We start from the raw sequence: 12097 nt of genomic DNA, 5'->3' as shown, positions 1-12097 counted from the left end.
ACATGCGCCTCTCTGAGAACACGTTTGCAGTTCCTGTCTCCTCTCTCGACCCCTCGGACACGGTCGTCCTCTCTCAGGCCGGCCCACTGCGGGGACGAACGCCGGTCACGGTCACGGCCATCATTTCCTCCTCCCCGGCAGGGCACCTGCAGAAGCCGCGGCTGCTGCTGGGGTGGCAGTTATCACCCACTGTCTTATATAAACTTCTGCCGATGCTCAGGACCACGGGAAGGTCCGGAAGTGGGTACCGGCAGGCGCGCCCCTCTGCGTGGGGCCTCATCCGACTACAGGCGGGCGGGCCCGGCACACAGCGGCCCCGTCGGCGCGGCGCGGCGCGGCGCGGCGCAGCAGCCGCCCTACAGAGGGTGCGCCCGCCACGAACCCCGCGTCCGCGGGAAGCAGCGGTGTCGGGAGGAAGCACGTGGCCATTTTACCTGACGAGCTGCTGAGCTGCCTCTTGTTTTCTTTGAGTTGAAGCTCCAAATTCTTTACCTTGAGCTCAAGCTTCGCCTTGTCGGACTCTAGAGACTGAACGACTGCGCGCAAGGACTTGGCGGAGGCGTTCTCTCCCCTGAGCGCTGTGACCTGAAACACACGGCTTGGCTTAGCTTCCGGTCGGAACACAGACGGGTACCGCCAGGGTCCCCGAGGTGGTACTCTACCTCATTCCTCAGCTTTTCCAGCTCTGCATCCTTTTCTGTGAGTAAGGCACTAGTAATACTGATGGATTTCTGCAAGGAAGCTTTTTCTTCATCTGCGTCTTTTATTAGCTTGGATTCTCTAAAAAACCAAAGAGTTAAAAATTCCAGAAATCAACCGAGAGAGCGGTCAGTGTACAACTGTCCTAGAACAAACGCGCAATTAACTTTAGCTAATATACAGGGATAAGGTATCACGGGGAAGTTTTACAGGGGCTTAAGGCTATTATGCTTGCAGAATGTTACTTGAAATTTTACTTACTGTGAGGGGAGAAAAAGTTTACCTATGCAGAGACATGCCAGAATCTGCATATCATTGTATCCGTTTGAATTTAAAGAAACAAGTTAATAACTTTGGAAGACGCAGAATTAAAAAACAAGACTGTTGCACCCCCAGAGAATTACTTTAAAAATCTAACCCCCCCAGATGAATTCTGTTACTTCTTGAATAAGTCATTACCAAGCAATAACAACAATTAAAATACACACATGCGAAGCGATTATACAGATGTCATGCAGAGCAGTTTTATGCTGGAAGTATCGATTGGTTCTCACTAATTTCAGTAACTTTCAGCAAGTTCCAAGAGTGTGTTTTGGAGATCTTCTGGGCCAAAACAGTAGCAGAGGTTACCACTATTCAAACGGAAGGATTATTACTTTTCGTCCATAGACTCTGAAGAGGACAGACATTAAGTTGCTCATAGAAATCAAAGGTAATGACATAAAGGCTAGAACGGAAATGTGAAGATGGATTTCCAGGTGTAGAATGGAAGCCAAGGGGCATCTGGAGGGAGAAGGTCAGCACACGGGATGTATGTTCTCAGGCCGACCCAGCATTTGGTTACCAGCACAGGGATGGGGACCGGGCTTTCAAGGAGACGAGAACATTTATCTTGGAGTCAGGGGAGTGGGAAAAGAAAGGGAAAGATGAAGGGAAGACGGGGAAGAGGGCAAGACACAATGGAGACAACCCCAGAGGGCAGGCTACTATGTGTTTATAAATGTGTGAGTGTATTTAAATTTTTATGGTGAAAATTCAAACGTGCCAAGGTCAACGAAAGCCAAGGAAAGACTGAGGAGCTGTCAAAGATGGGACAACTAAATGCACTGTGGTCTCCTAGACTGGATCCTGGGAGAGAAAAAAAGACATGAATGGGAAAACTGGGGAAATCTGAACAACGTCTAGAGTTTGGCTAAGAGTACTGGACCAATGTTACTCTCTCAGTTTGGATCAAAGGACCAGGGGATGTAAGATGTGCCCATGAAGGGAAGCTGGGTGAAGGGAATGTGGGACCTCCAGGTACGACCTTTGCAGCTCTTCTGGAAACCTCAGATTTTGAAATAAGTTTTTAAAAAATGACATGCAGTGTGAAACAAGAGGAAAAAAGACCTTGTATCACAAAAATATTTGGGGAAAACACAGCTGGAGAAAAATTTCCTGGTCAGCCCTCAGGCCATACAACCTACTCATGTGCATCCATGTAGATAATCATCAGTGAGCGTTCATGGCTTAAACCACAACAAACCGAATTACTCCCGGTTCTATTAGAAGTAGCTGGGTGAATGCAGAGCATGTAGTGGTTCAGCTTGTCTTCGAACCAACTGGAGGGATTGGAAACTGAGGCCCAGGTTAGAAATGGCAGAATGTATGTCTGGTTAGTGAGACCCAAGATATCCGGCACACGAATTACAGAATTCTCATGGTTTATGGTAAACTGAAATTCTGTTCTACACAAAGATGAAAAATATAAGTGTTGTATTTATCAAATTGTGTGGCTTACACTTACACCCCAGAATAAGTAGTAAGAAAAGAATCTGAGACTTACAGAAAATGTCTTGAATTCAACACCCAAGCATTATATGAACACTTGGTGCTGTTAAATTACTAACTGCATAACACCTCGCTAGGAAATAGGATCCTGTTTAAGTAAAAACAACAACAAACAAACAAAACCCCAGAGATTTAAGTGAAAGGAATGTACACAGGCATTTTTTCCACCTGGGAAGTAAATATCTGATTTTATCCAAAGATTCAATAACTCTTGGGCTCTTTAAGTCTCTATTAAACTTATTTGGTAGTTCACTCTATTATAAAAACCATTTCAAGAGATTCACTTGTAAATCCAACTCAAATTTGAAAGATGTGATTTTAAATGCTTTTACTGAGAAATACCAGGATTGGGGGGTTAACGGATTTAGATTCTTCTGTAATCAGGACTCTAGTTAGTCAAGCTCTCACAGGTTCTTTGTGTTAGGGAGGGATGAGGCTGGCATCAGCCGGCAGATGGAAAAAGGAGCAGATATCTTTGCTTATCGCCACACACGTCCACCCTCTAAGTGAGACTGCTTTCTAAGAAGATGACAAGCAGATGTTTCTCATACAAAAGTTGTCAAAAGATGCGTGGTTAAAAAAGGTATCTGACTTGTGATTTGTACACCAAATGAAGGGACAAATAGACCTTGGCAGCTCATCTTTGTGACAGGTCTTTAATGTTAGCATCTTAGGTGATTTTTAAGCCCAAATCCCACCGTGCAAACCAAGAGGGGCTAAATTAAACTATTTGTGCCAGCATTACTGACACCTGAGTCACACATCGCATTGACAGTAAAGGCCTGTGTTACTTTAAAGCCATGCTGGCCCCAGTGACTTGGCGTTACTAAAAGTATCAAGAAGGGAAGATAAACATAACATAAAAGAAGGGTTATAGGGGCCAGAAATCTTTCCCCCAAGGGAACATATTACCCAGATTCTTTCCTTACTACTTACATAAGAGAGAAATTCCAGTAATGAAGCAAATACCTTAAAGTGTTACTGGGCAAGCTTTAAAAATGCAAGATAACAAGAACCAAATATTAGGAACATGAAGAGAACTGCAAATGCTGTAAGGAGAACTCAATTTGCACTGAAGTTCTGTGCTGTATACAGATATAAAAAAGATATGTGTGCATGTGTGTGTATGTATATACTGCTGAGAATATTTTACAAAACAAAAGCAAGACACAGAGGGACAAAGGCAGCCAAAAAATATATACAACAATTTTGTTTACTAAGAATATATGAAATTTATTTATTATAACGTGGATAGACTTTCTTTAGTCTTACCATTAAAGACACACAGATATAGCAAAGGAAGCAAGAGTAGGAAAGGGAAAAGAGAGGGGTGAAATGAGCATTGATCAGTAGCGCAAGCTTGGAGACAGTCAGACAGTTAGCAACCCACAGTGAGCTGAATGAGCTGGAGTGGCAGTGACCTCTTCAGAACTGGTGGACGGGGACCGTCGGCCAGCTTTCCTTCCTGACAGGAATCTTGCCTTGACACACAGAGAATTAATCCTGACTCTACAAGTCCACAGCTAAGATGATGGCTCTGGAGTTCCTTCTAGGACATCAAAAAGCCTAGAGAAGGGAGGGGAGCCAAACAGGTTCCCAAATCTGCTGTAGGCTCTCTGGCCAGAGGGACACACTTCTCTGCTTCCATCAATTAGAGCGGTCAAGGTTGGCTCTGCTTTATCTACCAGACGTGTTGGAACCTGTTCTGAAAGAGGTTTGCCTAACTTGGAGACCACTTTCCCAAAGAAATGATTACACTTGTAAGCTAAGAGAAAAACTTATACTACGTGTTGCTTGCCATTCGATGCTAGATAGCAAAAAGACAGAGCAAGTACAAAAGGGTGATACTAATTTCTTAACGATAAGTAGTTTCACCCTACGTCAGGACTAAGTACTGCACTTCAAAATAGTGAACAACAGAGTTTGAATGAAGCAATCACATACTATATTGACTGTGTATGTTCAGTTCTCACCTCTAAATTAAACTGTTGGCTAAGATCTCGGTTCTTGCGTGAACCACTACATTTCAAATATCTTCATGATTTAAGGACTTCCCAGATTCTTAAATTAAGAAAGTATCCAATTCTTCTTAGTACTCTATGCTACAGCTACTTAACTATTACACATATAGACCCACATACGAAGCCTTTACCAAACTGACCTTCAGAAGGCATTTAAGGCCCCCAAAATATTAGCTAAAATATATCTGCATTCAGAGTTCTGAAAGAGACATAACTTTCCATGAGGATTAATTAACAGTTTGATTAAAAAACAGTTCTAAATATAAGAAACTAAGTTTTAACATTTTTCACTCCCAGAAAAATTATCATCTTTATCTGCGTTTATTGATTAAGAGTAATTATCCAGGACCTAAAATGGGAGCAGGGTGAAATAAGAAGAGAGGAATGGACAAGTACCCAAATTTGTTCTATCTTTTTAAGCCGTGAAAAAAGTCACACGTCTAACCACATTTTGAGAGGCATGTAATTTAGTCAAAGTCACATGAAAAGGACTAACAAAGCATTAGCATCTTTATTTTTAAAAGAGATTAAAAAGTAAAAATAAATACATGTACAATGAGAAAAGACCCCTTGTAAAAATCTGAAGTCCTGGGTCTTGTGCCTGCATCTGAGTTCTGGGCCAAGTTGCCTAACTTTGGGGGTTTTAGTTTCATCATTTTTCAATGCAAGCCCCACCATATATTTCAGTGGTTTGTTTTGAGATATGAGAAATTTGTGAATTACAAGGGCTACATAAATGCAAAGGGATTACATCAGTACTCACACCAGCCTGTTTCTATTCATTCCCTTGTCAGAATGCCTCAGGAATAAGTGCTATCAATTTGTTCACACACCCTTGACAACTGCATACATGGGGTTCTTTTTAAAGAAACAAAGCCTTATTCATGGAAAATTAAATATCCCAAGGCCCCCACGGGTGGAGCTGTGCTTGTACCTGGGCCCCAGGTTAAGGCATGGCAGGCCAGTCACCACAGCTCATAGGCACTGGGCGAACACCTGGCTGGACCGGGGGTGTGGCAGTCATGAAACACACATGCATTCTGACGTGAAACTTTAAAGAACAATGAGTCTAAGGATGTCTTAAAAAAAGAAAGGAGGAAGGCACCCCTGAACTGAGGCCTAATTTCCTTTAGAAGGTAGCTTATGGAACCCAAATATCTTTGTGGGCTAAATAAAGCCCTTGACTCTGAAGCAGCCGCCATACTGGCAGGAGGGACAAATGTCAGCATAAACGCATGCGTCAGTGGTCAGTAAGGGAGACTTCCTCTGCTCTGACAAGTAAGAATAAAATGCTCTGCAAGACCATGAAGGAATTCTTTTTTTTTTTCTATTTTATTTTCTTATTATTTTTTAATTGAGGTGTAGAAGAATTCTTGATTATACTATTCCTAAAGGTTTATTTTTCTTTTTGTAATTAATAAGACAAAAACGCCTGTCACTGTTGTGATGTACTCTACAGCAAACCACTGTACAGGCTGTGGTTCTTAGCAACAGTATACACTATGCCTACTTGGCATGCAGAGTAAAGCAGAGAATTTCTCTAGACACAAACTACACATTTAAAAAAAGCAGACAGAGACCATCAGAAAGCATAAGCATCAGGCTTCTACATGATTACTCCTGGGGGCCTGTTTATCCTTACTCTAAAGTACTGGAGGCTTCCATGTGAACAGCATTCGATTATCATCAAAGAATAACAAGTAACAAAGCTCTTTTTAAGAAAGTAAGTAGAAACATTTAAAATGTTTCCCATTATTACTGAAAAAATGAAATTTTTATATAACTGAATTTATTTGCAGATTACTCTAGGTAAAATTATAGTACTTTAGTTACTGAAACTAGGAGGTAAGCAGTATAATATGAGACAATCTAATTTAGAACACTTCTGGACAAATGCAACTGAACATGGCTTAAAAATCGAACTATTCTTTTAGTAATTCATACTGAAACTCTTACAAATTTGTCAGTTATGAGTACCAAACTGTCATGATGCAATTTTCTGAATATAAGGTCGTATGTTTTCTACAAGTCACTGTACACAGCATGTTCTAACATTTTCCTTATTAAACACACACACACACACACACACACACACAAAACAATATATACAAAAAGAAAGCCTACCTCTTTTTCATTTCTAACAACTGATTATTGAGCACAGATCTCTCTTCTTCCAGCTGGGAAAAAAACACACACACACAAAAAAGGTCAGTTCATAACAGATAGGCCAGTTTCTCATCCCCCAGGTCACATTCCCATGCTCCAGGACTGCTAAAGCAACGGGCTTTCCTCAGAGGCAGTGAAAAAGGACCAAGTGTACATCAGGGACCTGAGAGTTAAAATATTAAACAATACCATCTACATGCCATATCTTAGACATTCAATAAATGTTTCCTTCATTTGTTAGATGAATGAGTGAAAACTTCACTATTAACATTCTGGTTCCTTTACTGAAACTAAAGAAGTCAAAGGTCACTAACTTGTGTAGGGCTAGGAACAGGTAATTTATTCTACACGGGCCTTATCTTATGCCTACTATATCCAGGCATTTCTTTCTCACCTATAAAATAAGAAAGTTACAGAAGAATTTCCAGTGGCCCTTTAGTTCTAAAATTCTGTTATTCTATTAAGGATAAAAAACAAGAGATTCAGCTAGTCAATCTTGTGAGAAAAGATTCACCTCTACCCACAATCTGTACCACATACAGTTTAGCCAAATACAGTACCAATTTTAACTCACACTGTTAATAGAACAAAGAGGTGACAAAAGCTCTTACATGTTTTTTTTTCAATCAAAGGATAACACCAAAGACTATGTAATGGTTTCCAACCATTTGGGAGTGGCTCAGAATTTAAGTCACTAATTCACGATAAGTAGTCGTGGTCTTATTTTGGATTATGTGTCAGTTATGTACATGCTTTGCTATAAAGGTCTTTTATACTTTAAAAGATCTTAAATATAAACATGTATGTTTTGAACATAAGTTTATCAAGAAATCTATAGAGGTTAACACAGTTTTTTTCCACTGTAGACTCTCTCCTTTCCTAGTCCATTAAGATAAATGCTTTTGCTGCATGAGTAATTCACAGATATATTTAGAAATTTGTAAAGAGTAAAAGGAAGGAAAAACAGTGGGAGGCAAACTTTAAAGGAATGAAACAAGAGGGAGAACATGTGGAGAGTGGGATGTGGAGATGAGAGGGGCTCTCATTTTTTTCTTTTGTACCCTTTTATATGGTTTATATTTATTTTTTAAACAAGGAAGCTGTTTAACTTTTATAGTTAAAAAAAATTAAAAAAGAAATAAACAAACAAGACTGGGAAATGACTACAATGAAGATATAAACGGGGCTTCCCTGGTGGCGCAGCGGTTGAGCGTCCGCCTGCCGATGCAGGGAACGTGGGTTCGTGCCCCAGTCCCGGAAGATCCCACATGCCATGGAGCGGCTGGGCCCGTGAGCCATGGCCGCTGAGCCTGCGCGTCCGGAGCCTGTGCTCCGCAATGGGAGAGGCCACAACAGTGAGAGGCCCGTGTACCGCAAAAAAAAGAAAAAGATATAAATGGATAAATGACATGGTAGATGATTCACAACAGGGAAAATACAAATAATTAATAAACACCTGGAAAATCATTCAACACTGCAAAGAACAAGTATGCAGAGATTCTCCCCATTTCTTGGAGGCTGAATTTCTTGTTCCTGAATTTCCACAGAACAGAAGTTTAGGATACTTATTGTACTGATTCTTCATAGGAAATAATGTTTTTTTCTGCTTCTGTTCCAGGATCCAATCCAGGATAACAAGCTTCATTTAGTAATCAAATTTCTTTAGCCTGTCTAGTTCCTCATTCTTTCCTTGTCTTTTGTGACCTTGACTTTTTTTTTTTTTTTTTTTTTTGGCTGCAGCTTGTGGGATTTTAGTTCCCTGACCAGGGATTAAACACGGGCCTTCAGCAATGAGAGCTTGGAGCCCTAACCACTGGACCGCCAGGGAATCCCCTGACCTTGATAGTTTTTTTTGACCTTGACATTTTTGAAGAGCACAGAGGTGAGTAGAATGTCCATCAATTTGGATTCACCTGATATTCCCACATAAGTAGAGTCAGACTATGCACTTTTTGGCAGAAACACCACAGAAGTGATCCCATGTCCTTCTCAGTATGTGATATTAAGAGGCACACAATGTCGATTTTCGGTGAGGGTAACTTCAATCACTTGGCTAAAGAAGCATCTTCCATGTTTCTCCACTGTAAAAATACTACTATTTTGTGGAGAGATACCCTGAAACTATGTAAACATTCTGTTCCTTAACAAAATTTCACCCACTGGTTTTAGCACCAACTGATGACTCTTGCCGAAATAATTACCATGACGGATACCAAATAGTGATTTTCTAATTCCATCATTTCACGTTCTTACCAGTTGGCATTTCACCATAAGGAAGAGCTTTCCTTTTTTTTTTTTTTTAGAAAGGCATGCCTATCTATCTTTCTGTCTATCTATCTATTTATGGCTGTGTCGGGTATTCGTTGCTGCCCACGGGCTTTCTCTAGTTGCGGCGAGCAGAGGCTACTCTTCGTTGTGGTGCGTGGGCTTCTCATTGCAGTGGCTTCTCTTGTTGTGGAGCACGGGCTCTAGGCGCATGAGCTTCAGTAGTTGTGGCTCGCGGGCTCTAGAGCGCAGCCTCAGTAGTTGTGGCGCATTGGCTTAGCTGCTCCGCGGCATGTGGGACCTTCCCAGACCAGGGATTGAACCGTGTTCTCTGCACTGGCAGGCGGATTCTTAATTACTGTACCACCAGAGAAGTCCCAGGAAGGGCTTTCATTTTTCCCTCATTTACTTATTTATATCTGTTTCCTTGGCATATTTATATATCATGGTTTCTTATTTTATTCAATAGGCTATAATCCATTACTATCATTATTTCTTTTTTTTCATTCATTATTTCTTTTGATGCTCAAATTATCTCAGATTTGGCCAGTGGAAGCCCCTCCAACATGGTTCTGATAGGTTTCTGACTAATCCCCAGTTCTTTAAGCACTTCCTTGCTTTTTGGTACACTAGATATTCCAGGCTCATCTTGTAGTCTTTCTGTCTCAGCCCTGGAATCAGCCATTTCTCTAAGGACCTTTTAGTAGGGAAGAGTATTTAGAAACCAAAATCTAGGTAGTTAGGTATGCTCATTGATATTGGAGTGTTATTACTTCTAAGCCCTGTCAGTGGACTTGACCAAAATTTGAAACTTCTGCTCTTCAAAAGACACTGTTAAGAAAGTGTAATGAGAATACAGACTGAGAGAAAACACTTGCAAAACTCAATCTGATCAAGGACTTGTATCCAGAACATATTAAGAGCTCTTACAACTTAATAATACACAGACTACAAACCAAACCTTAAAATGGGCAAAAGATCTGAACAGACCCTTGACCAAAGAAGCAGCTCAAAATCATTAGCCATCAAGGAAACGCAAATTAAAATTACACCTGAGATACTTGGGTTATCACTTCTAGTTTCATTTCATTGTGGTCAGAGAACATACTTTGCAGGATATGATGAGACTTGTTTTATGGCCTAGCATATGGTCTACCCTGGAGAACGTTCCACGTGCACTTGAGGAGAATGTGTCTTCTACTATTGTTGAATGGAGTGATATAAAGAAGACTGTTAGGCTTAGCTGATGTTCAAGTCTTCTACTTCCTTGTGGATCTTCTGTCTAGCTGTTCTATCCATTACTCAAACAGAATACTGAAATCTCCAACTATTATTGCTGAATTATCTATTTCATCCTTTAATTCTGTCAGTTTTTGCTTTCTGTATTTTAGGGCTCTGCCATTAGTTGCGTATATATTTTTAATTGTTGTATTTTCTTGAGGGATTGATCTTTTTGCCATTATAAAATTTCTTCCTCTGTTTCTAGAAACAATTTTTTTTTTTTTTTTTTTTTTTTGTGGTACGCGGGCCTCTCACTGTTGTGGTCTCTCCCGTTGCGGAGCGCAGGCTCCGGACACGCAGGCTCAGTGGCCATGGCTCACAGGCCTAGCCTCTCCACGGCATGTGGGATCATCCCAGACCGGGGCACGAACCCGTGTCCCCTGCATTGGCAGGCGGACTGTCAACCACTGTGCCACCAGGGAAGCCCCGATGATGCTTTTTAAAAATTAATTCTGCCGAGGTCTGCCTTTTAATCAGTGTTTAATTCACTTACATTTAATGTTATTATGCATAAGGTTACATACTATTTTTTTCAATCAATACACTTTATTTTTTGAAAGAAGTTTCAGGTTCACAGCAAAATCGAACAAAAGGTACTGAGATTTCCCATAACTCCGTGTCCCCACACATGTACAACCTTCTCCACTATCAAAATCCCACAGGACAGCGGTGCATCTGTTACAATCAGTGACACATCATTACCACCCAAATTTCCATAGTTTACATTAGGTTCACTCTTGGTGTTGTATATCCTACAAGTTTTGACAAATGGATAAAGACATGTATCCACCATTGTAGTATTGTACAGAATAGTTTCACTGCCCTAAAGACCCTTGGTACTCTGCCTATTCATCACTCCCTCCCCCTTTTGCCCCTCACAACCACTATATTTTTGTCCCCATAGTTCTGTCTTTTCCAGAATGCCATATCTTTGGAACCATACAGTATGTTGCTTTTACAAATTGGCTTCTTTCACTTTGTAATATGCATTTAAAGTTCCTCCACCTATTTTCATGGCTTGATAGGTCATTTCATTTTGGTGCTGAGTAATATTCCATCATCTGGATGTACTTCAGTTTACTTATCCACTCACCTATTGAAGGACATCTTGGTTGCTTCCAAGTTTTTGGCAATTGTGATTAAATCTGCTGTAAACATCCATGCACAGGATTTTGTGTGGACGTAGATTTTCAGTTCATCTGGGTAAATACCAAGGAGCCCAATTACTGGATCATATGGTTAGAGTATGTTTAGTGTTGTAAGAAACTGCTGAGCTGTCTTCCAAAGCAGCTGCACCGTTTTGCATTCCCAGTCGGGAATGAAAATTTCTGTTGCTCCACGTCTTCATCAGCATTTGGTGTTACCAGAGTTTTGGATTCTGGCCATTCTAATAGGTGTGTAGTATTATCTCACTGTTAATTTATAATTCCCTAATGACATACGATACTGAGCACCTTTTCATATGCTTACTTGCCATCTACATGTCTTATTTGGTGAGGTGTCCGTTAAGGTCTTTTGTCCATTTTTTTTTTTTTTTTTTGCAGTACGCGGGCCTCTCACTGTTGTGGCCTCTCCCGTTGCGGAGCACAGGCTCCGGACGCGCAGGCTCAGCGGCCATGGCTCACGGGCCCAGCCGCTCCGCGGCATGTGGGATCTTCCCAGCCCGGGGCACGAACCTGCGTCCCCTGCATCGGCAGGTGGACTCTCAACCACTGCGCCACCAGGGAAGTCCCTTGTCCATTTTTCAATTGCGCTCTTCATTTTCTTATTCTTAAGTCTTACAAGTTCTTTGTATATTTTGGCTAACCGTCCTTCATTACATGTGTCTTTTGTAA

The 12097-nt window shown here is 41.1% G+C and overlaps 1 protein-coding gene across 4 annotated transcripts in view; it reads right to left on the bottom strand.

Moving 5' to 3' along the window:
• Positions 1-12097, bottom strand: part of CLIP1 (CAP-Gly domain containing linker protein 1) — a 94059-nt gene that overhangs the window by 4924 nt on the left and 77038 nt on the right. For all 4 annotated transcript variants that reach the window (XM_007448694.1, XM_007448693.1, XM_007448695.1 and 1 more), the window contains 3 exons: positions 6675-6727; positions 663-780; positions 435-585 (listed from right to left, as the gene is read on the bottom strand). In XM_007448694.1, coding sequence (XP_007448756.1) covers positions 435-585; positions 663-780; positions 6675-6727 — 322 coding nt within the window. The remainder of the gene's footprint in view (positions 1-434; positions 586-662; positions 781-6674; positions 6728-12097) is intronic.

Source organism: Lipotes vexillifer, unplaced genomic scaffold (assembly GCF_000442215.2).
Source record: "Lipotes vexillifer unplaced genomic scaffold, Lipotes_vexillifer_v1.1 scaffold21, whole genome shotgun sequence".
Taxonomy (NCBI): domain Eukaryota; kingdom Metazoa; phylum Chordata; class Mammalia; order Artiodactyla; family Lipotidae; genus Lipotes; species Lipotes vexillifer.
This window is presented reverse-complemented; position numbering and strand designations above follow the sequence as displayed.